The following is a 25,353-nucleotide window of genomic DNA, read 5'->3' on the forward strand; positions in this document are numbered from 1 at the left end:
GACTGCTCCATGATTTAGTGGTTCATGTCTTACCTATATTCTCATTGGCGTTGCAACCCAACTTTGGAGCCAAAGGTACAGATAGGATTAATTTTCTGTATCTCTCAGGAATCATGGACTTGAGATGAGATATCCTCACCCTGTTGGCCTGGTTGCACCACAGATGAGGAAACTGAGGCACAGACAGGTTGAATAAACTCTACGTCTTCTATTCACCTTTGTGTAGTGAATGTATCTGCTAGGAATCCAATTAAGATTTTTCAAATCCACTGTCAAGAGTTTCTTAGTTTCCTTTTTCATTATTATAAATGATTATTTGAAATTACAACAACCCACAATAAATTCAGTAAGTTATCATTTTTATGATCTGGAAGAGGTTATATATCACATCCCTTGTAACAACCTTGATACACCAGAATTATCTGTTCCTTGGAATTTTTTAGACTTCATCCACAAATCTGTCCCTCTCAAGTGGCAATTGTTCTTTGGGAGCTATTTCAATTGTTACTGGATGGTTTAATTTTTCTACTTTTCATTGGTTTTGATATTTTATATTTTTGTAAACATTAACCTCTCTTGAGGTTTCCTTATATTATGCACAAGATATTTTCTTCTAATTTTAAAATATCACTTTTATCCTTTGTTATATCACTCTTCAATTCTCTGGTTGTTGTTTGCCCAATATGATAAATTTATGTAAGAAAAATACATGTAAGATAATTTAACTTAATCAGATCAGAGATTCGTATCCAAAGAATTTAAGATTTATAAATGCAACATTTTTCATTTTTAATTGTTTTTTTTTTTGGAATGCAATATTTCAAATGAAGAGTTTAATATGGTTTGATATTAAATGTGGTGTTTTTGCTACTATTTTACTCTTTTATGATCTAGTTTATACTTTTAAAGAGTCCTGTCCCAAAACATTATGTAAATTTCACCTAAGCAACTGTATTAAAACACATACACACATACACACAGAAACATACACAATCACTATTTTCAATACTTACTTTTGTTATCTCTGCTTAGAAGAACAATTACCGAAATACTTAAGTTCAGTAATAAATGTCTTTGCTTGTAAGATTCCTCTCATGGTTTTTTCATACTATCATAACAAAACAAAAATATGCCAATTTACAACATCAGGCTTGGTCATGGTTAGGTAGTTCTTAGGTTCTTAAGCCTTTGCTATGATAAATTTTAATCATTCTGAGAACTATGGATACTGGGTGTGGGGGGAATCTGAGTTCAGTATACATTCAGAATCTATATGAATAAAAAATGGTTACAGTTTACTTCATATATATAATACTCTCACTTAGTATTTATGTTATCTTAATTGCATTAGATCTGTATCCTTTCAAGTTTAATTAGTAGTAACACAACAATTTTTTTCTTTGGTGCCAACTGCCAGCTGCCAAAATAGAAACATGTTTTTAATATTTCCTTTTACCCTGTAATAGGTATTGAAATATTTTACATAGTCTCAGCTTCACATGTTCTTTTGAGTGTGTGTAGTATCATGCCCTTCACATTGGTAAAAAAAATGTAGAAAATCTGAGCAAATGATTTAAAAAAAATAACACTGCTTAGAATTGAGTGGAAATTGGCAGAGTTTTGGAATAACAAATAAATATAAACTCACAAAGGACCAAGATATATCTGTAATAATTCATACATTTCTTAGAACTGTATAAAAAAAAGTTTGATGTTTATAATAAATACTGTACCTAATATGAGACTATGGTAACTATAAGTCATGAAAACAAGGATACTTTGATACAGCTGTATAGCTTCTGATAATTCTTTCTGGAATTTATTATTATTATTTTTTAGGTTTCTTTCTGAACCTCAACTATTCAAGTTCCCGAAACTTGAATACCTAAACTATTCAAATGAGCTAATGCACATTTAAATCAGGAAAAGGAACCAATCACATTCTTTCATGTTTCTGTCACTTTCTATCCTCAGAAAAAGCTGACCCTTGGGCCAACTCTGCTCATGATTTGGAGAGATAAATGGAACTCTATGGGTGGGAGACTAAATGTAAAACTGCAATCAGATAAATTACAACACAGATGTGGTAAGTAATAGACTACACAACTAAATGTAATTTAAACTCTAAAAGCTTTAAGCAGTATTTCCCATCTCTAAAGTGTTTAAATAGAAATACAAGGCCTTTGTTAGCAAACTTCTAAAACAGGAAAAAGTATCACTGGACTCAGAAGTCTTGTTGAGGGTAGGGACTTGCTTTTTAGTTTATCTCTGATTCATGTGTCAGGTGTAGAACCCTCCTTCTACAGTGCTCCACCAATACTTATTAAATGAACTCTTTTCTAGAAATCTAAATGTTGGAAGGATCCTAATATTTCCAGTGAAAAGTAAGATTTAAGGAGAGGATGCTGCTCTCTTTTGTCCTTCCTCAGGATACTTACTCTTGTACTCTGGGTTCAGGTGAAGAGTGGGAACTGACCAAATGCAGGAGAAACGTGAAGGTGCAGGGTGTAAGGAGGTACTCCCATTACACACTTTGGTGCCATTTTAACTCCTTCCTCTCTGGTTGCTTATCTGAATCACTGGGCTACTAGATTAAAATTTACGGCCCCTCCCTGAACCCTCTGGTCTTTTTCTTTTCTGCTTTTTCCTGTGCACATTCTTGTATAGTAGATATTTTGCTACCCGCTCCCGCGCCAATGAATTTGAGAATTCAGGAACACGACTTCTTTTCTGTCCCCCAAAGCGATCTATCAACGTTTCTGGAATGCAAGATGACTTTAATCCCAATCCCAAAGAAGACTGGGAGTCCCTCAATCCCTCCCGGGCTAGCCTTTTATCTCAAGCAGTCATGCTGCGGGCACAGGTCTTCCACGTCTCTTTCAGAGAGGTGCCCCGGAGGGCCTGAGGGATTACCCTAGGGAGGGCGGTACCGAAAGATACAGCCCCGGGGCCAAGTTCTTTTCATCTTCCCCTCTTCTCATCCGACTGAGCACAAGGATGCGGAGGGAGGGATGCAGCTGGTGCGTCGAGGCGACCCATCAGTCGCCGGCTGAGCAAAGCAGCGTAAAGGTACCCTGAGGGACCGGTCCGCAGTTCCCGCCCCGCGCCGCGCACGCATTATGTAAGCGCCCGAGGCCACGCCCCCGTCAGGTCCCGCCCCCACCCGGCCCCGACTCCGGCTCCGGCTCAGCCGGAGGAGGGGGCGGAGAAAAGCCGCAGCTGCAACTTCGCCTGGAGGCTCTGAGCCCAGCCTGGGCTCACCCGGGACCCAGCCGCCGTCACCGCGGAGCCGCTGCTTCCCCGGCCCGGGCCTCAGCCCAGCGGGTTGGGCCATGGCAGCCGCCGCCGGCGGCGCCGCGTCGAATCTGGCCCCTGCGCTCCCCGCCCGTCGCTGAGCAGCCGTTAACCAGACCGCCTGCTCGCCCTCCAGCTCTTGCTGCCGCGGCCCGAGGCTCCGCACAAGTTTCCGCCGCCGAAGAAGCAGGAGGCGAAGGCGGGGGAGGACGGACGAGGGGAGTCGTGCGCCCCCGGCCCTCCCGCCCGCTATGTGGGGGCGCTTCCTGGCCCCGGAGGCCGGCGGCCGAGACAGCCCCGGCGGAGCCCGCAGTCTCCCGGCGGGTAAGTAACGGGACAGTCCCCCGGCTGGCGTGGGGGTCGCGGCCGACCAAGGAGCCTCGGAACCCCGGCGCCGCTCCCCTCCCTTCTCAGGCCTGGCTTCCCCCGGGCCGCCTCCCCGACGCCGCCGCGCGCACGCCCGCCCTGTTTCCTCCCGGCCCCGCGGGCTGACATCTGGCGGGCGGCGTCCCCGGCCCGGTCCGCCCCGCATCGCGCGGCTCGGCGTCCAGCCAGCTCCTCCTCGGGCTGCAGCCCCCGCGCCCCAACTTAAAGCTCGCCTGGGCCTCCTGCTGTTGCGCTTTGTTGTCCGACCTCCTCCCTTTCCCTCGTGGGGTGTGTGGCCAACGTGGATAACGGGGCTCACGGAGGACGTGAGCGAGAAGGTCGCTGCGACCGTGCTGCGGCGGCGGCTCGTGGCGCGCCTGGGAGGGCCGGGGTCCGCTGCGCCCACGCCCGCAGCTGCTACTTGGGGCGTTTTGGGGCGGGAGGAGGTTGCTGGTGATGCGGTCTCCTCCGTAAGTGATCCCGGAGGGGACTTCAGCCCCTCAGTGAAACCTGGTCACCTCCCCGCAGCCCTCTCTGGCGTAAGGGGAGGACACGTCCTGCATGAGCCAATCGATCTTTGAGCAGTGGGGGTGTTAATGCGTTTGCTTGTCCCTGGCCCCTTCAAGGAAAATTTGGAGATTGCCGCGTTCAGTGTGTGAAGGGAGCGGTTTGTATCGGACGGACAGCCATTTCATGCCTGCATCTGCTTAGAAGTTGTGTAGGAGCCACGAAATTAGGATAACCCCCCCCCCAATTCGGGATAAAAAAAAATAAGGCTTGGGTTGCCTGTGACAAGTTATTTGACACTGACGGTTCCTCCAGTCACTTTAATTGGATCTTGAACCCTTTTGAGAAGCTGGGAAGTTATATAGGCCTTTTATCCAGAAAAAATTGCCCTAAGGACAGACGCAAAATTTTTCCTACAATTTTAGGTGTTTCTAGAACTCCTAAGTAACCTTGTTCCACAAAATGTTTGAGTTCCACTTGTAACTGACATTTTCCTGTACATTCAAAGCTATTTGCAAAACGAAAAAAGTAGAAGCAGTATTTGGAAATGTGAATTTTTTTTCTGATAGTATTTTCTGCTGTTTGAAATATATCAGGCACAGTTGCTATTAAAATTTCAAATAATGCAATTTTGTGATAGTCTAGAAATTTGTGATGTGTTTTTTTTTTTAAAGATTTTATTTATTTATTTGAGAGAGAGAGAATGAGAGACAGAGAGCATGAGAGGGAGGAGGGTCAGAGGGAGAAGCAGACTCCCTGCCGAGCAGGGAGCCCGATGCGGGACTCGATCCCGGGACTCTGGGATCATGACCTGAGCTGAAGGCAGTCGCTTAACCAGCTGAGCCACCCAGGCGCCCTGTGATGTGTTTTTTTAAGACATAATTTTACCAGTTATTGGGGGATGTAATTGACAAGTAGAAATTGTATGTATATTTAAGGTGTACAACTTGATATTTTGATGTATATATGTATCATGAAATGATCTCCACAATCAAGCTAGTTAATATATCCATCACCTCATAGAGTTACAATATTTTTGTGAGTGGTAAGAACACTTAAGATCTATTCTCTTAGCAAATTTCAGTCATACAGTATTGTTAACTGTAGTCATGATAATGTACTTTTAGATGGAGACATATATAAATTTTAAAATTCAGAGTTAAATTTAAAATCATTCTCTTAAATTTGGTCCTGCAACACTTTTAAAAATAATGGAATTTAATGTAGGCATGAAGTTAGTAAAAATGTGAGTAGGAATTATTTTCTCTAAGATGTATACTACTTGTCCTAAGAAGGGGAGACCGCAGTTAAGAGGTTTCTGATGCTTACTGAGTATTTGGAAATCCTGCAATCAAAGTAACTTCAGTAAGTGAGAAGACACTTCATTATCCCTAGGGGTTGGATGGAGTGGTTTCAATTTATTGTACATGTCCCAAGCCATCTGTAATATCTTTGTAACCTAACCTCTTTAAATAGATTTGTAATAATATGTTTGGAGGTATAATATCACCCAAGCATTGTATCCATTTTTCTTCCATGAGGAAGAAAACATCATAGTGCTTAGAAGTTAAGTAACTGAAGGAAGGACTTTGAGGTTGTATTGCAGCCTCTAGACCTTAGCTGTAGCAAAGAACATAGTGGAAGGAGATACTTTATAAACAGTACCCAAGTTGAAGGAATTTGGACAGGATATCTTTACAAAGCATATATTTTATCTCAGCTTTTTTGACAGTGATAAACCATTGGTAAGTCAGGACATGCCTTTCCAATAAATTTTTTTTTTCGGCTATATGCTGAGAGTGGATTACTTTTACTGTAATAATGATGTGGTTTTTGTTATGCTGCTTTATTTTCTTGAGCAAATAAGTTTGGTTTTTTTTTTTAAGATTTTATTTATTTGAGAGCGAGAGACAGCGATAGCGGGAGAGAGCACAAGCGGGGAGGAGAGGGAAAAGCGGGATCTCCACTGAGCAGGGAGCCCAGTGTGGCCCGATGCCAGGACCCTGGGACCATAATCTGAGCCTAAGGCAGATGCTTAACCAGCTGAGCCACCCAGGCGCCCCATGAGCAAGTAAGTATTTTAAATTATTTTTTAGTTAGTTTTATAAAGTTATACCATAGATGAAAAAATTAAGTATAGTTTGTTCTACAAATGAGCAGATGGTGAAGGTAAAGTTAACGACCTCTGAGTTGATTTATGCAGGGATTTCTTTTCCTTTCTGAGAATTTGAAGAGAATTTATATTTTTGAAATGATGTCCAGTGTATCTTTTGACTAAATTGAATGATTTTAGAGCTTTTCTGAAAACAAGGGGCTGTCTTCTGATTGAATTTGTCAGCAATCATTTTGGTCCTGTGGGCCAATGGGAAGACCAGGGATAAGTAGATAGTTTCTGGTATTGAAATGAGTTTATTTCAATATGTGGGTTAATTCTAGGTATCCTAAAACTGATTTGTTTATACAAATATGCAACTAGACTAAAGCGAAAATGAAAGGTAATATAGAATCAGCTGAAAATACTGAAGGGAACTTTTTTATTTTTAAAGTAATGACAGTAAAAACATAGTAGTAACAAGTGTGAGTTGGAAAATCCTGAACTTTTGACCTTTGCTTTAAGATTTAATTTTGTTTTGGTACCTACACTTTTTCAGTTTTATAGAGTAACTGTTTATAAATGTAAATAAGATATGTTCTTAATATTTCTGTACAAAGAAAAAACAAAAGCCCCTCCCCCCCCCCTCCCATCTTCTTTCTCTATTGGCAAGTATGGTTAGAAAGCTAATTTTAAATAGAACGAGTGGTATGTCTTTTATGTTTTTTTGGTTGAGTGCATTTGAGAATACCTTACTATTCAAAATGTATAATAATTTCAAAATTGGTTGAAGGATGGGTATATTTCCCTTAGGTTCTTTTTATTTGTTTTGTTTTTTAGAGAGGGAGAAGAGAGGGAATCTTAAGTAGGCTTCATGCCCAGTGCAGAGCCTGACATTGTGGCTTGATCTCACATCCATGAGATCATGACCTGAGCCGAAATCAAGAGTTGGGATGCTTAACCAACTGGGCCGCCCAGGTGCCTCAATTTCCCTTAGGTTTTAAAAATCTAGTATGATATAGTAATATTTTGAGTATGTATATCTAGTTATACTGAACTTGATTCATTTTATAAATCATATTTAGTATCTGGGGTGCCTGGGTGGCTCAGTCGGTTAAGCGGCTGCCTTCAGCTCAGGTCATGATCCCAGGGTCCTGGGATCGAGTCCCGCATCGGGCTCCCTGCTCAGCAGAGAGCCTGCTTCTCCCTCTCCCTCTGCTTGCTGTTCCCCTGCTTGTGCTCTCTCTCTCTCGCTCTCTGATAAATAAAATCTTTAAAAAATAATAAGAAGAAGAAAAATAAAAACGTTAATATATTCAACCCTTACAACATTTTGGGGTAGGATATGATAGTTTTAAAGTGTGCTAAAACATGATGTTATAGAAAACATAAGATCTGGAAGAAATGTCATTTGTTTAATGCCCTGAGCTTGAAATCTACCTCTTTCTAGTTGATGGTTTGCCATAGGTGATTAGTGATGTCATAATGATAGTGGTGGTAACTGGTTTTCTGCTGTGGTTCTGAATTAGATGGATCTAAAAGTACTGTGGTAACAATGAAACATAACTCTTTGACCTAAACTCGGTTGGACATGTTCTATTATAATTGGCATTGGAAGTTGAGGGGTGAATCTCAACTTTAGTGATGACTTTTGTGAAATGAAGTTGATTAGTAATTGGAATTTGATCACTTCTTGGCTTGAATGAAGCTGGTTAATTAATCTGAGGCCAGGCAATAAATGGTAAGTTGACAACCACTATTGTCATGTTGTAAATATTTCTGTATGTTGAGAACAGAAAGATTTTACAGAGTCATGATTTTTTTCTGATTGGATGAAATGTTTGTATGGGTATTCTGAAGACATGTAGAGTCCTAGATAGTATTTTACTGAGTGATGGCTTAATTAGTGGGAACTAATGTATAAAATGTGCATTAAAAAATGAACAATGTCATCATCTAGATAACTTCCAAAGCTGCAGTAAGATACTAATTATTATTACTACTTTAAGGGTATTCATATTTTACACCATCAAAGTAATATTTTGAAAAGTAGAATTTATCATATAAGATCTTTCATTTCAAGTGCGGGAATGGTCAACATAAAATGAACATCAAATTGCTCCTCATACTAATATTTTACTTCCACTTTTTATTTTTGTTTAATTAAAAAAATCCATTGTTATTACCTAGCATAGCAGTTGGCACATAATAAGTACTTGGTAAATGTTTGTGAGTCATTCTTTCAATAAATATTATGTAGTAAGCATTGTACTAGTCTCTAGGGATACATCACTGAACAAGAAAGATAAGGTCCCAGCTGTAAGGGAGCTTACATTCTAGTGAGGAGAAAGCTGTCTGTAAGTAAACTAACAACAAGAGAATTCACCTGGTAAGTACCATGAAAAAAAGGGAACTGGGTGAGGTGACCGAAGATGGGTAGAGCTACTTTGGATAGGCTGGTCAGGAAGGCCTTTCTGAGGAGGTAATACTGAGCTGAGGCCAGAATGATGAGAAGGAACCAGGCATGAGGGAGGAGTGTTCAGGTGGAGGGTACAGAAACAGCTCTACGGTAAAAAGGAGGAGTTTGAGGAATATCAAGAGCCAGTGAATTTGGAGCATAGAGAGCAGGGATGTGAGGATGTGAAGGAGGCCTGATAATATAAGGCATTGTAAGAAGTTTGGATTCTATTCTATATGGGGGGAAGTTAGCTATGAAAGGGGAGGAGAGGTGACTGTTCATTCATTCACCAAGTGTCTACTATGAGGCTGACACTGTTCTATGTATTGGGGAAACAAAGTAGACATTCTCTATCTTTGGTGTTTACAGATCACTCCTGGCTGTTTTGTGGGGGGAAGAAATTGTGGAGGGGTGTGGGAAAGAAGATCAGTAGGGAAGCCAGTTAATAGGTTACTGTAGTAATTAGGTGACAGATGATGGCTTTGGTCATAGTGGTGAGATCAGATTTGGAGAGAAGAGAACGGGTTTGGAATATACTTGAGAAACCTGACAGGATTTACTGATGCTTTGGAGATGGAAAAGGAGGGAAAGAGGAATCAAAGATGATGTCTTAGTTTTGGCTTCAGTAATTATAGTCTATGGTAGTACCATTTCCTGAGGCAGGGAAGAGTGAGGAAGGCAAGTAGAATTGAGTTCTGTTTTGGCCTTGTGAAGTTTGAGATGCTTTTTAGAAGTTCAGGTACGATATTGAGTCTGGAGCTCAGTGGGGAGATGGGAGAGGTGGAGGTATGAATTTCGAAAGGTATCTGAGTATAAATGGTGTTTAAAGGTGGTCACATGGAGAGAGTATAGAGAAAACAGCAGAGGATCAAGCTCTGGGACATTTCATGTTTTCTGTCAGGTAGAGGAAGAACGGAGGGAATAGCCAGTGAGTTTGGAGTAAAATCAGAGTGTGATGTTCTAGAAGAGAGAAGGCTGAAGGAAGGAGTTATCACTAAAGTCTTACAGTTCTAAGAGGCCATGTAAAATGAGTCAGAAGAGAATGGCCAGTTTCAGTGAGAGAGACTTAAAACTGGAGGGGATTAGAGATTCTCTAATCCACTCAACTCTTTGTTGCATAGAGATTAATACATAAGTCCTAAATAGAAGTTTGAATTGCTTTCTCCTTACTACTTCTCAAGCTAGGGTGACCCTAGGTTTGCCTGGGATGCTCAGTTTTAAAACTAGGGGAAGTATCTCCTGGGCTGCCTTACATTGAACAGTGGCTGAGCCTTGACTTTGGCCAGGGCATCTGAAATGGTATAAGTGTTCTTCTCATCAGGATAGATTTTCTCAGTCAGGGAACCTAGACTTTGGTAATTAGTTTTATTTTATGCTTTGGCCTGAGAATCTGCCTCAAAATAGTGATTCTGCCTCTATTTTTATTTTCTTGTGTGATAAGTAGTCTTAAGACTCTATTACATAGTGCTAAATTAATTCAAGTCATTGATAAGATTATAAATTAAAGAATGAGTTTAAGATCAGGAGCTTTGTTTTATGCCTTTTCTATATGGTAGATGTCTAGTAAATAAATACGGTTGCTTTATTGATGCTACTTTTCAGTACTAAAATTCAGAGTTAGAGATGAACTATAGTTTTCAGTTATCCTTCTGGAACAGAATGGGATGAAAGATTTGGACTACATTTCACGTAAAATTCAAAGTTTTCTACAAGATGGTTACATTGCTCTTGTAGGGGCAGACGTTGTGTGTTTATTGACCGTAAGAAATATATATTGCCTTCCCATGACATTACAGAAGCTTTTTTGAAGCTTTCTCAGTAGTACTGAGCATTCCATCTCATTTGAGGAATAATGTACTGAAAAGTTTGACTAGGAATTAATTTCTTTAATTTTGGGGAGATATTTGTTAATTTTCTCAAAACTTTATTTTGAAATGTTTTAGAACTAAAGTTTTTTTTGTTTGGTTTTTTTTTGTTTTTTTAAGTAGGCTCCACGCCCAGTGTGGAGCCCAGTGAGGGGCTTGAACTCACAACCCTGAGATCAAGACCTGAGCTGAGATCAAGAGTTGGACGCTTAACTGAGCCACCCAGGTGCCCCTAGAACTAAAGTTTTGTTTTAGTTTTGGCATTTAAATATGTGTGGCACTTGGGTTCCTAAGTATGAGTAAACAAAAGGCTAATTGAGAAATAATTAGCTTATTCAGCTTCCTTTGGAGGTTAATGGCTACATAAATGAAAGTAGCATTTATTAGCCCTAACTACTTATTTAGGAAAACTTATTTTGACTGGGATTTTTATTTTCTCCCAGGTGCTGTTGATCCTTCTAAGTTTTGGCGTAATTTGCTTTGGATATTTTTTCTAGTGGTACTATGAAATAGTTATATTCAAAGACAAAGAGAATCCTCTGGAATACCACTTGGTATACTTTCTCCACATTTGTAGTGGTTTTATAAAAAAACTCATTTTTACTAGTTTATAAACAGAACAGAGGCTTATAAGAGATTAAATGAAATGTGTCCCTCATTCCAAATGGCTACCAATGTGCTTTTTTTGAATGCAGCATTTCAAGTAACCAGAAGATAGGACTCCTGACCTTTTTACACATTGAAATCAATAGGCCTATAATTTTTTCATAGGAGGAGATAGACTTGTCTTTGTTGTTTGCTGCCTTAATGCTCTTGAGTTCCTTGTTTTATATAATGAGTACTTGGCAAATATTTATTGATTTGAATTCATACTTTTTCTGTGAAAGGCAAACCACTTATTTATCTGATCATTGTTCTTAATTGAGGTAATCTTAACCTCAACCTGAACCAATGAAAGTTCTTCCTTGTTATGATAGAATTGTAAATAAGGAAATTCAGAATCATGTCTGAAGAATATAGTCTTATACCTTTTGTGGTAATGTGTGTAAAATTATTTAAAGTAGTTGATGAATGAACTTAACTATTTTTTTGTTTAGAAAGCAAAGACTAAAAAAAAAAAAAGAAAACAAAGACTACTAGTTTTTGATTACTTAAAATTCAGTTTTAATTTACATTCCCACCAACAGTTCCCTTTTCTCTACATTCTTGCCAATATTTGTTATTTCTTGGTTCTTTGATAATGGCCATTCTAACTGGTGTGAGGTGGTATCACATTGTGGTTTTGATTTTCATTTTTCTGATGGTTAGTGATGTTGAGTACCTTTTCATGTACCTCTTGGCCATTTGTATGTCTTTTTTGGAAAAATACCTATTCAGATCCTCTGCCCATTTTAAAACCTGATTTTTTTTTTTTTTTTTGGCTGTTCAGTTATATGAGTTTCTTATAGAGGTTGGATATCAAATCCTTATCACAGGAGCATCTGGGTGGCTCAGTTGATTAGGCGTCAGATTTTGATTTCAGCTCAGGATTCCATCTCAGGGTCTTGAATTCAAGTCTCATGTTGGGCTCTAAGGTGGGTGTGGAGCCTACTTAAAAAAAAAAACAACTTATGAGATATATGATTTGGAGATACTTTTTCACATTCCAAAGGTTGCCTTTTCATTTTGTTGATGGTTTCTTTTGCTGTGCAGAAGCTTTTTGATATAGTCCTGCTTGTTTATTTTTGCTTTTGTTGCCTTTGCTTTTGGTGGCAAATCCAAAAAAAAATACTGCCAAGACTGATGTCAAGGAGCTTATCCTCTGTTTTCTTCTAGAAGTTTTATGGTCTCAGGCCTTATATGCGAGTTTTTAACTCATTTTGAGTTGATTTTTTGTGTATGGTATTAAGATAGGGGTCTTTTGCATGTGGCTGCCCAGTTTTCCCAACACCATTTATTGAAGAGACTATCCTTTTCACAGTGAGTATTCTTGGCTCCTTTGTAGTAAATTAATACACCATATATGCATGGGTTTATTTCTGCACCCTTTATTCTGTTCCATTGATTTATGTGTTTGTTTTCATGCCTGGCACTTTCAAAAATTTTTATTTATTAAAGATTTATTTATTTGAGAGAGAGTGAGCATGAGTGGGAGGGGCAGAGGGAGAGGGAGAGAGATTCGAGGAGACTCTGCGCTGAGTACAGAGCCCTATGCATAGGACCTGAGCCGCAACCAAGAGTTGGGGACACTTAACCAACTGTGCTACCCAGGTGCCCCTTTATGCCTGGCACTTTTAAAAATATATGTCTTTGTGATTTTTCACCAAGATGGTGGAGGAGTAGGAGACCTTAGTTTCATCTGGTCCCAGGAATTCAGCTAGATAGCTATCAAATCATTCTGAACACCTGTGAACTCAACCAGAGATCTAAGAAAATAGCTGCAACTCTACAAATAGAAAAGCGACTACTTTCTGCAAGGTAGGAGGTGTGGAGAAGTGCGTCTGAGCTAATATATGGGAAGATAGACCCCAGGGGGAGGGAGCTTCTGTAAGCTGGCTACCGGAAAGTGATATAGCAGCAGAGTGCAAAATCAGAATGTTTAGAAAGAAGTCTGCTCTGGTGAGGGACATCCCTGCCTGAAAGATGCTCAGGTGGTGAAGCAGGCTAGAATCTTAGGTGAGACAGTGTGGTCTCAGGATCACCAGGGTTACAGGAAGATGCGGGGGTGTCTGAATGTGGCAGAGTTCCCAGACATGAGAGTGGTGAAGCTGCTATCAGTGAGCCAGGAGTGGGCTCTCAGTTCAGGGTTGCCATAAACTGAACTGTGGCCTGGTCTGGTGACTGCTGTCTGAGCAGGGGCCCAACAAGCGACAGAACTGGCAGAACTGATGAGACCCCCGGGAGGAGTGGCATGGGTGAGAGCTGCAGGAGTCAGCCGGGTTTGGAGACTCAAAGCAGGGTTGCCTGTCTGAGATAGAAATGCTTGGTCAGGGCGCCTGGGTGGCTCAGTCGTTAAGCATCTGCCTTCGGCTCAGGTCATGATCCCAGAGTCCTGGGATCGAGCCCCACATCGGGCTCCCTGCTCAGCGGGAAGCCTGCTTCTCCCTCTCCCACTCCCCCTTCTTGTGTTCCTGCTCTTGCTATCTCTGTCTCTGTCAAATAAATAAATAAAATCTTAAAAAAAAAAAAAGTAAAAAAAAAGAAATGCTTGGTCACAGGCTGGGTGAGCATGGAGTGGGGACCAAGACCAGGGAGGACAGGAGTGATTGATTGCTTCTCCCTGAGGGTGCACTGAGGAATCCGGCCCAAACTCTTGGCTCTTGGCACTGGGGCTGGAGATTGAGAGGCCACCATTTCAATCTCATCCTCTAAAGTAGTACGGAAAGCTTTCAGGGAACAAAAGCCACATAGATCAATCCAGAGCAGATTACTTAGCCTTGCCCCCTGGCAAGGGCAGTGTCATTCTGCCTGGGGCAAAGACACTTGAGAATCTGCAGCAGGCCCCTCCCCCAGAAGATCAGCAAGAACATCCAGGCAAGACCAATTTTACCGATCATTGAGAATTGCAGAATTCAGCGCTAGGGGCATACAGCATATAGAATTCATGGTTTTTTCCCCACAATTCTTTAGTCTTTTAATTTAAAATTTTTTTCTCTTTCCTTTTCAACCAATTTCTTATTTTATCAGCTTTTAAAACTTTAATTTGCATTTTTACAGTTATATTCTAACCTTTCATTGTATTTAATGATTAATGACTCATTAATATTTAATCTTTCTTTCTTTACAATTTTGGGATGCAGATTCTTCTAAAAGACCACAATACACCAAGAATCTAGTGTATGGCTCTGTTTTCTTCATGGGTCTGATAATATTCTCTCTTTTTCTTTTTTTTTTTCCTGTTAAAAATCTTTTTTAAAATTTTCATCTTTACAGTTACATTCTTTCAATGTATTTAGTTTATTTATGTAAGTTTTCTTTCTTTACAATTTTGAGATATAGTTTCTTGTAACAAACCGACCAAAATACAGTCAGGATATAGTGTATTGCTCTGGTCTTTTCACTTGTCTGTTTATATTCCTTCTCTTTTTTTCCTCTTTTTTCTCTTCTTTTAATTTTCATTTTTACAGTGACATTCTGTCCTTTAATTGTATTTAATTTTATTTTTTACATATATAAGTTTTTCTTTCTTTACAATTTTGGGATCTAGTTTTCTAACAAACAGACCAAAATACACACAGGATCCAGTGTATTGGTCTGTTCTGCCCACCTGTCTGATTATATTCTCTTCTAATTTTTTTTTTTCGGTTTCCGGTCTTATCTGATTTCTTTAGTGTATATTTCTCTGGGGTCGTTGCCATTTTATTATTTTGTTCTCTCATTCATCTATTCTTCTCTGGACAGAATGACAAGATGGAAAAACTCATCTAAAAAAAGAGAAAAAGAGGCAGTACTGATTGCCAGGGACCTAATCAGTATGGATATAAGTAAGATGTCGGAATTAGAGTTCAGAATAATGATTATAAAGATACTACCTGGGTTTGAGCAGAGAATCCTTTTCTGGAGAAATAAAAGAACTAAAATTGAAATAAGTTGAAATAAAAAAAGGCTATTAATGAGATGCAGTAAAAAATGGAGGCTCTAACTACTAAGATAAATGAGGCAGAAGAGAGAATTGGTGATAATAAAAGACAAAATGATGGAGAATCAAGGAGCTGAGGAAAGAGAGATAAACAACTACTGGATCACGAGGGGAGAATTCGAGAAATAAGTGATACCGTAAAGTGAAACAATATTAGAATAATTGGGATCCCAGAAAAAGAGGAAAGAGAGAGAGGGGCAGAAGGTATATTGGAGCAAATTATAGTGGAGAACTTACCCTAATCTGGGGAAGGAAACAGGCATAAAAGCCCAGGAGGCACAGAGAACCCTCCTCAAAATCAGTAAAAATAGGTCTGTACCCCGACATATAATAGTGAAACTTGTAAATCTCAGAGACAAAGAGGAAATCCTGAAAGCAACTTGGGACAAGAGGTCCATAAACCTACAAGGGTGGAAACATTAGACTTGCAGCGGACCTATCCACAGAGACCTGGCAGGCCAGAAAGAACTGGCATGATATATTCAGGGTACTAAATGAGAAAAATATGCAGCCAAGAATACTTTATCCAGCTAGGATGTCATTCAAAATAGAAGGAGTGATAAAAAGCTTCCAGGACAAACAGAAACTAAAAAATTTGTGATCACCAAACTAGCCCTACAAGAAATAGTAAAAAGGATTCTTTAAGCAAAGAGAGAGCCCAAAAGTATATAGACCAGAAAGGAACAGAGACAATCTACAGAAACGGTGACTTTACAGGTAATACAATGGCACTAAATTCATATCTTTCAATAGTAACCCTGAATGTAAATGGGCTAAATGCCCCAATCAAAAGACACGGGTATCAGATTGGATAAAAAAGCAAGACCCATCGATATGCTGTCTGCAGGAGACTCATTTTAGACCCAGAGACGCCTCCAGATTTAAAGTGAGGGGGTAAAAAACCATATATCATGCTAGTGGACATGAAAAGAAAGCTGGTGTGGCAATCCTTATACAAATTAGATTTTTTTTTTTTAAAGATTTTATTTATTTATTTGAGACAGAATGAGAGAGAGAGAGAGCTCATGAGAGGGGGGAGGGTCAGAGGGAGAAGCAGACCCCCTGCCGAGCAGGGAGCCCAATGCAGGACTCGATCCTGGGACTCCAGGATCATGACCTGAGCCGAAGGCAGTCGCTTAACCGACTGAGCCACCCAGGCGCCCATACAAATTAGATTTTAAGGCTGTAATAAGAGATGAGGAAGGACACTATATCATAATTAAAGGGTCTATCCAACAAGAAGATCTAACAGTTGTAAATATTTATACCCCTAACATGGGAGCAGCCAGTTATATAAACCAATTAATAATAAAACTAAAGAAACATATCGATAATAATACAATAATAGTAGGGAACTTTAACACTCCACTCACTGCAATGGACAGATCATCTAAGCAGAGGATCAACAAGGAAGCAAGAGCTTTGAATGACACACTGGACCAGGTGGACTTTACAGATACATTCAGAACACTCCATCCTAAAGCAATAGAACACACATTCTTGTCAAGTGCACATGGAACATTCTCCAGAATAGATCACACACTGGGTCACAAATCAGGTTTCAACTGGTACCAAAAAATTGGGATCATTCCGTGCATATTTTCAGACCACAATGCTTTGAAACCTGGAACTCAATCAGAAGAGGAAATTTGGGAAGAACTCAAATACATGGAGGCTAAAGACCATCTTATTAAAGAATGAATTGGCCAACCAGGAAATAAAAGAAGAATTTAAGAAATTCATGGAAACAAATGAAAATGAAAGCACAACACTTCAAAACTTTGGGGATGCAGCAAAGGTGGTCCTAAGAGGAAAGTATATAGCAATACAAGCCTTTCTCAAGAAACAAAAAAGGCCTTAAATACAAAACCTAACCTTACACCTAAAGGAGCTGGAGTAAGAACAGCAAATAAAGCCTAACCCAGCAGGAGAAGAGAAATAATAAAGATTAGAGCAGAAATCAATGAAATAGAAACCAAAAGAACAGTAGAACAGATCAATGAAACTAGGAGCTGGTTCTTTGAAAGAATTAATAAGATTGATAAACTCGGGCCAGACTTCTCAAAAAGAAAAGAGAAAGGACCCAAATAAATAAAATCATGAATGAAAGAGGAGAGATCACAACCAACACCGAAGAAATACAATTATAAGAACATATTATGAGCAACTATGCCAACAAATTAGGCAATCTGGAAGAAATGGATGCATTCCTAGAGATGTATAAACTACCAAAACTGAAACAGGAAGAAATAGAAAACCTGAACAGACCCATAACCAGCAAGGAAATTGAAGCATTAATCAAAAATCTCCCAACAAACAAGAGCCCAGGGCCAGATGGCTTCCCAGGCGAATTCTACCAAACACTTAAGGAAGAATTAATACCTATTCTTCTGAAGCTGTTTCCAAAAAAAATAGAAATGGAAGGAAAGTTTCCAGACTCTTTCTATGAGGCCAGCATTACCTTGATCCCCAAACCAGACAAAGACCCCACCAAAAAGAATTACAGACCAATATCCCTGATGAACATGGATGCCAAAATACTCACCAAGACACTAGCTAGTAGACTCCATTTAAAGGATTATTCACCAGGACCAAGTGGGATTTATTCCTGGACTGCAAGGGTGATTCAACATCTGCAAATCAATCAGTGCGATACACTACATAAATAAAAGAAAGGATAAGAACCATATGATCCTCTCAATAGATGCAGAAAGACCATTTCATAAGGTACAGCATTCTTTCTTCATTAAAACTTTTCACAGTGTAGGGATGGAGGGAACATACCTCAATTTGGTAAAAGCCATATATGAAAAGCCCACAGCAAATATCACTCTCAATGGGGAAAAACTGAGAGCTTTTCCCCTAAGGTCAGGAGCACAGCAGGGATGTCCACAATCACCACTGCTGTTCAACACAGTACTAGAATTTCTAGCCTCAGCAGTCAGACAAAAAAAAAAAAAGGCATCTGAATTGGCAAAGAAGAAGTCAAACTCTCACTCTTTGCAGATGACATGATGCTCTATGTGGAAAACCCACAAGATTCCACCCCAAAATTCCAAAGCTTATACAGGAGTTCAGGAAAGTGGCAGGATATAAAATCAATGCACAGAAATCAGTTGCATTTCTATACACTAACAATGAGACAGTGGAAGGAGAAATTAAAGAGTCATCCCATTTACAATTGCATGCAAAACCATAAGATACCTAGGAATAAGCCTAACCAAAGAGGCAAAGGATCTGTATGTACTCAGAGAACTTTACAACACTCATGAAAGAAATGGAGGAAGACACAAAGAGATGGAAAAACATTCCATGCCCATGGTATGAAAGCACAAATATTGTTAAATGTTTATGCTACCTAGAGCAGTCTATACATTTAATGCAAACCCTGTCAGAATATCATCAACTTTTTTCACAGAGCTGGAACAAACAATCCTAAAATTTGTGTGGAACCAGAAAAGACCCCGAATAGCCAAAGGAATGGCGAAAAAGAAAACCAATGTTGGTGGCATCACAATGCTGGACTTGAAGCTCTATTACAAAGCTGTAATCACGAAGACAGTATGGTACTGGGACAAAAAGAGACATATAGATCAATGGAACAGAATAGAGAACCCAGAAATGGACCCTCAACTCTGGTCAACTAATCTTCGACAAAGCAGGAAAGAATGTCCAATGGAAAAAAGACAGTCTCTTCAACAAATGGTGTTGGGAAAATTGGACAGTCACATGCAGAAGAATGAAACTGGATCATTTCTTACACCATACACAAAAATAGACTCAAAATGAATGGAAGACCTAAATGTGAGACAGGAATCCATCAAAATCCTTGAGGAGAACACAGGCAGCAATCTTTGTGACCTCGACTGTAGCAACTTCTTTCTAGAAAGGTCTCCAAAGGCAAGGGAAACAAAGGCAAAATGAACTATTAGGACTTGATCAAGATAGAAAGCTTTTGCACAAGAAAGGAAACAGTCGACAAAACCAAAAGACAACAGAATGGGAGAAGATATTTGCAAATGTCTTATCAGATAAAGGGCTATTATCCAGAATCTATAAAGAATTTCTCAAACTCAATACCCAAGGAATAGATAATCTAATCAAGAAATGGGCAGAAGACATGAGCAGATATTTCTCCAATGAAGACAGAAAAATGGCCCACAGACACATGAAAAAATGCTCACCATCACTTGGCATTAGGGAAATACAAATCAAAACCTCAATGAGATACCACCTCACACCAGTCAGAATGGCTAAAATTAACAAGTCAGGAATGACCGATGTTGGCGAGGATGCAGAGAAGGGGGAACCCTCTTACACTGTTGGTGGGAATGCAAGCTGGTGCAGTCACTCTGGAAAACAGTATGGAGGTTCCTCAAAAAGTTGAAAATAGAGCTATCCTGTGACCCAGCAACTGCACTACTGGGTATTTACCCCAAAGATACAAATGTAATGATCTGAAGGGGCACCTGCACACCAGTGTTTATAGTAGTCATGCCCACAAGAGCCAGATGGAAAGAGCCTAGAAGTCCATTGACATTTTAAATGAGTGGGTAAAGAAAAAGTGGAATACTACTCAGCCATCAAAAAAAAATGAACTCTCACCATTTGCAATGATGTGGATGGAATTAGAGGGTATTATGCTAAGTTGAAATAATTCAATCATAGATAATTAAATGATCTCACTCATGTGGAATCTAAGACACAAAGGAGAGGTCACAGGGGATGAGAGGAAAAAAATAAAACAAGATAAAAATCAGAGAGGAAGACAAACCATAAGAGACTCTTTTTTTTTTTTAAAGATTTTATTTATTTATTCATGATAGAGAGAGAGAGAGAAACAGAGGGAGAAGCAGGCTCCCAAGGAGCAGGGAGCCTGATGCGGGACTCGATCCCAGGACCCTGGGATCATGACCTGAGCCGAAGGCAGACGCTTAACCATCTGAGCCACCCAGGCGCCCCATAAGAGACTCTTAATCCTAGGGAACAAACTGAGGATTGCTGGAGGGGAGGGCGATGGGGGGATGGTTAACTGAGTGATAGATGTTAAGCAGGGCATGTGATGCAACGGGCACTGGGTATTATGTAAAACTGATGAATCACTGACCTCTGCCTCTACCTCTCTGAACCCAATAATAATAATTGATTTTGAATTAAAAAAATAGAAAAAAATAAAAATCTCTTCATATTCATTTAATTATCACAACAACCCTATAAGATAGGTACTCTAATTTGTTCTCTTTTTACATGTGAAGAAATTGAGCTACAGATTAGATAAGTGTCTTACTCCTGGGCTCACTGCTAATAAGAGGTTGGATAGAGCTTGAGTCCAGGCAGCCTAGTTTCACAGTCCATTCTTTACTGCTAAGGTATACTATTAATTCTATAATAAAAGAATAGGGGCACCTGGGTGGCTCAGTCGTTAAGCGTCTGCCTTCGGCTCAGGTCGTGATCCCAGGGATCGAGTCCCACATCGAGCTCCCTGCTCAGCGGGAACCCTGTTTCTCTCTCTCCCACTGCCCCTGCTTGTGTTCCCTCTCTCACTAAAAAAAATTCTATAATAAAAGAATAAAAAACTAAGACAATTAGATTCACTTAGCCTAGAGATAATCAGTACTGAAATGGATTGGATGATGGCAGTGAGGAACAAATATTGCAGTATTAAGTTTCTTTCATTTTAGCTAGATAATCTCCAGTGTAGGTTGAGATTTTCCGTGTGTGTGTGTGCGTGCGTGTGTGTGTGCGTGGTTACTAATAATGTGAATGCTTTTCTTATGTTTTAATGTTCTTTTTAATTTTTTGTAACTTTTTCTGTGTTTTGTTCCTATAGGAGATTGTTTTCTCATATTTATTAGGAATTTTGGCCATTAAAATCCCCCCAAACCATTTATAATTATTATTTTTTAGCTGCTTTGGAAAATATTTACTGATCTTTAAATAGGTACTTAATTTCAAACTGGCTCAAGGGATAGTTAAAAATCTCCTGGATTTTAAAATAAACACAACAACAACAACACCCCCCAACCCTGTTTAATCTTTCTTCTAAAAGGAAAAATATTTTTTAGATCTAATTATAAGGCTTCCAGAATTTTAATTTTATACCATGAACATTTATTGGGTGTGTAGTGGCAGTAATGACTGGCAATAATGACTACATTTATTGAGACCCCACCTGACTCTTCAGCTCTGTGCTAGAGACTTAAAAAGAAAAAAAGGTTGTCTTTCACTGTTCTTAATTTGGTGAGGGAGAAGAAAGTCATACACAAATGGGTTAATATAACTTAGAAAATGCTGTTATTGGAATTTTGAATGATATATTGAGAGAACACAAGACACTTTTAGAGCAAGTTAATTCTGAACTGAGACTTTTAAAGAAGGTAGAGAAGGAAAATAGCTTGGAGTCCATTAAAGGACCTAGTCTGTTTGGAGGCAGTGATGAGGTATGTGTGGCTAGAGAGTGTTTGTAGGGGAGCTGAAATGGGCGAGGTAGGGGTTGGAGGGATTAGAAGGTGGGCTGTCAATTGGTTAAGAACTTTGCCAAACATAAGAAGTTTGAGTTTTATTTAATATGCAGGAAGGAACCTATAGATCTATACGAACAAGAGAATGATGTAAATATATTTGACTGTCAAGAGGTAACTCTGGTAGGAGGGATTGAGGATGGCTTGGGTGGAGTTACTTCAGCGGCAGATTCTTGAAGCACTCCAGCCAAAAGACATGATCGTGATGGGCATGGAGAGGAGAGATCTAATTCAGGTAGTATTTAAACAGTTTCACAAACTGATTACCTGTAAGGGTTAAGGAAAAGAGGTTTTTTTGTTGTTGTGTTCCCTGGATTTATTTGTTTTTAACTTAGTCGTACATTGATTTCTACTGATAGTTGAATTGGGGCAGTTGAGGGCCATTGTTCTGAACTTTGTGCAAAAGTACTTTGTACCATTTCAGAGGTGTTGAAATGTGAGATATATGCATCTTCTGGCATACAAGGGTAAATGTGCTTTGATATTTTCTGTTTTGTTCTGTTGTTTTTGTGTGTGTGTGTGTGTGTGTGTGTGAAACAGTTGGTTCACAATCCACCGATAACCTGCATTTTGAGAAACACTGCAGTTTGTATTCATGATTTGTATTATATTCATCTTTTTATGTAAAAGTAAATTACTTTGTTTTTATTTTCTTCTGGCTTAGAGTTGTTGTTTAAAAAATTCAGTAAGATTAGTCGTTATTCTTCTAAGTGCAGTTATAGATATATAACATTGTGGAAGATGATATTGTGTGCATTTTTGCTTCCAACTACAAAAAAAAAAGCTTCAGAAAGAAAGTGTAATAGGTTACCTCTTCACTTGATGCTAATCTTCTTGTATTTTCCAGTGTGAGAATTATTAATTTTTAAATAAGTTATCCCTAGGCATTCAGTATTCTATTTAAAAGAGTTGAAATTGGTGTTAAAAAATATACTGTTTTCCAAAGAGACGTTCCATTGGATACTGGTGTCCTGGTATCTTTGATTTTACAGTCAGTCATTCAACTGCTTTAATATGATAGGACCTAAGTAAGACTTTATTGTTATAGATCACTGAGACTTATTTTAATTTTTTAAAAGTCCATAGCACATCTCTAGAAATTGAGTAGTTCCCATTTCAGTAACATAGTCGTATAACTATCATGTGAGAATGTTTTCCTTATATCTCCTGGTAAGCATATTTCACTTCTAGTTCTTAACTGCTTTTGATTCTGGATTGACTTGAATAGAGACAAGACATGTCATTTTCAGCATGAATTAATTCAGTCTGAATTAAAGATTAGAATGTTATTTTATTCATGACATTTGTTAATTATCTTTAGTGTTTTAGGCATATAATATAAATTGGATCCTTTTTAAAAAAGAAGTACAGTTGACCCTTAAACAGTGCAGAAATTAGGGGTGCCAATCCCCCGTGCAGTCAAATCCATATAAATCTTTTGACTCTTCAAAAACTTAACTACTAATAGCCTGCTATTGATTGGGAAGCCTTACGGATAACATAAACAGTTGATTAACACATATCTTATATGTTATATGTATTTATACTGTATTTTTACAATAAAGTGAGCTAGAGAAAAAACATTAAATCACAAGAGAAAATACAATACTGTACTATATTTGTCGATACCATAAGTTTACATCAACTGTGTATGAGACAAATTGTATCTGTATCAATATTGTCCTAAATGATACAAAACACTGTAGATGTTATGCATGTATCTAACGCTAGACACCAAAAATGAAAAGATATTGTGAAAAAGAAATTGATATGTATTTACAGGTATAAGGATGCATGCATTGATAATGAAGAAGCAATAATATGATTGCTCATCAGTAGCCTAGCCTATACATTAATGAATGAATCATTATAACATTTTTATGGCATATAGTATTACACTCATATTCATAATACGTTGTTGGAAACAGTGTTACATTTCTTTAAAAACCACTTATGTGTGATGATAGACTGATACACAGTTTTCAGTTACTAGAGAGAGAGAGACATACTATGAGGGAATGTAATTCTTTGAAAGCAAAGTTATAAAACTGAGAAAACTAACACATTATTAATTTTACATTTAATATTACTCATTTTATGCCTATGTGAAGATAGGCTATCCATTCCCATACAGGTTTTGCACAGGATGTTCTACATATGAATGCTTAGGCAGTTATGACAGTGGCACAAAAACATCTCACACAGTTCTTGCCATAAAATTATTAGGTTTTCATGCAAAGACACATATACAACAGGTAAGTTTATTAACTGTATGGCATGATGATTATTTACTATTCATTAAATGGAAGTGGATAATCACAGAGGTCTGTATCCTGGTTATCTTCATGTTGATAGGCTGAGGAGGAGGAGAAAAAGGAGGGGCTTGGTCTTGCTTTCTTATGAGTGGTAGAGGTGGAGGAGGTGGAGGAAGTGGATGGGGAGGCAGGCACACTTGCTGTAACTTTACATAAATACATCGTAATTTCTGTCTGATTTCTTTGCTTTTTCATTTCTCAGAAAATGTTTCTATGCAGTACCAGTCATTCTTCTGCCATTTGCTTTAGTTTTCGTGCTCACATCATGGAATGGTCCGTGTTGTAAAAGAAGTCAAAGCAGTCTTGAGTAATCAGAACCCTTCTGCCAGATTGTTTAATGTCAATTTGTTTTCTGGCCCTGCTTCTTCTGTGTCTTCTTTTTCATTGTCTGGCATTGGTTCAGAAGCTCTCCTCTCCAGCAGGCCATCTTCTGTTAATTTCTCTGGTGTTTTATCTATTAGCTCTTGAATTTCTCCAAGATCCGTATCTTGAAAGCCTCAATTTCCCACCTATTTTGCCATTTCCACAATCTCTTTCATTATTCCTTTGATTGGCTCTGTTGTAAATCCTGTGAAGTCATACACAACATCTTGACAGTTTCCTCCAGCAGGAATTTATTGTTTTTGGGTTGGTGGCTTTCACAGCTTTTTCTGTAACAATGATGATATCATCAGTGGTGTAATCTTTCCAGACTTTCATGATGTTCCCTCTGTTGCGGTTCTGTTCCATAGCGTATATAATCCTTTCCACAGTGAACCATGCAAAATGAATCTTAAAGGTCCTTATGACCTCTTGATCCAGAGGCTGAGTTAGAGGCATTGAGTTAGAGACACAGAGAACTCATAAGGTTCTAGATGATCAGGGGCTTTGTCAGATATCAAAAGCACTTTAAAAAGCAGTCCCTTTCTGACAAGGTACTTTCTGACTTCAGGGACAAAGCATCAATGGAACCAGTTAGAATAAAGGGTTCTTGTTCAAGCCTTCTTGTTTTGCAACCAAAGGACTGGCTCCTGGTGGTTAGTTACTTTTTCGTTCAAAGCTGGGGGTTAGCAGCTTTACGGATAAGGACAGTCCTGATCATACACCCTGCTGCATTTGCACAAAACAACAGTTAGCCCATTCCTTCCTGCATTAAATTTTGGTGCTCTCTCCTCTTCCTTACTAATAAATATCTTTTGTGGCCATTTCTTTCGGAGTAAGGCACTTTTGTCTGCCTTAAATTTAAACCTGTACAGGCAGATAGCTTTTCTCATCAATGATTTTCGTAATGGTGTCTGGGAATTCATCTGCTGCCTCTTAGTGGGCAGAAGCTGTTTC

At 39.0% G+C, this 25,353-nt stretch overlaps 1 protein-coding gene across 2 annotated transcripts in view; it reads left to right on the forward strand.

Annotated features, from left to right (window-relative positions):
* Positions 1-2,004: 2,004 nt before the first annotated feature.
* CEP85L (centrosomal protein 85 like) overlaps positions 2,005-25,353 on the forward strand; it is a 174,000-nt gene continuing 150,651 nt past the window's right edge. Inside the window, exon 1 of one of the 2 annotated variants that reach the window (XM_021693553.1) lies at positions 2,005-2,086. In XM_021693553.1, coding sequence (XP_021549228.1) covers positions 2,005-2,086 — 82 coding nt within the window. Of the gene's footprint in view, positions 2,087-3,545; positions 3,619-25,353 lie in introns of those variants that run through there. The other variant, XM_021693555.1, reaches the window with a different exon arrangement.

Source organism: Neomonachus schauinslandi, chromosome 8 (assembly GCF_002201575.2).
Source record: "Neomonachus schauinslandi chromosome 8, ASM220157v2, whole genome shotgun sequence".
In the NCBI taxonomy this organism is placed as follows: domain Eukaryota; kingdom Metazoa; phylum Chordata; class Mammalia; order Carnivora; family Phocidae; genus Neomonachus; species Neomonachus schauinslandi.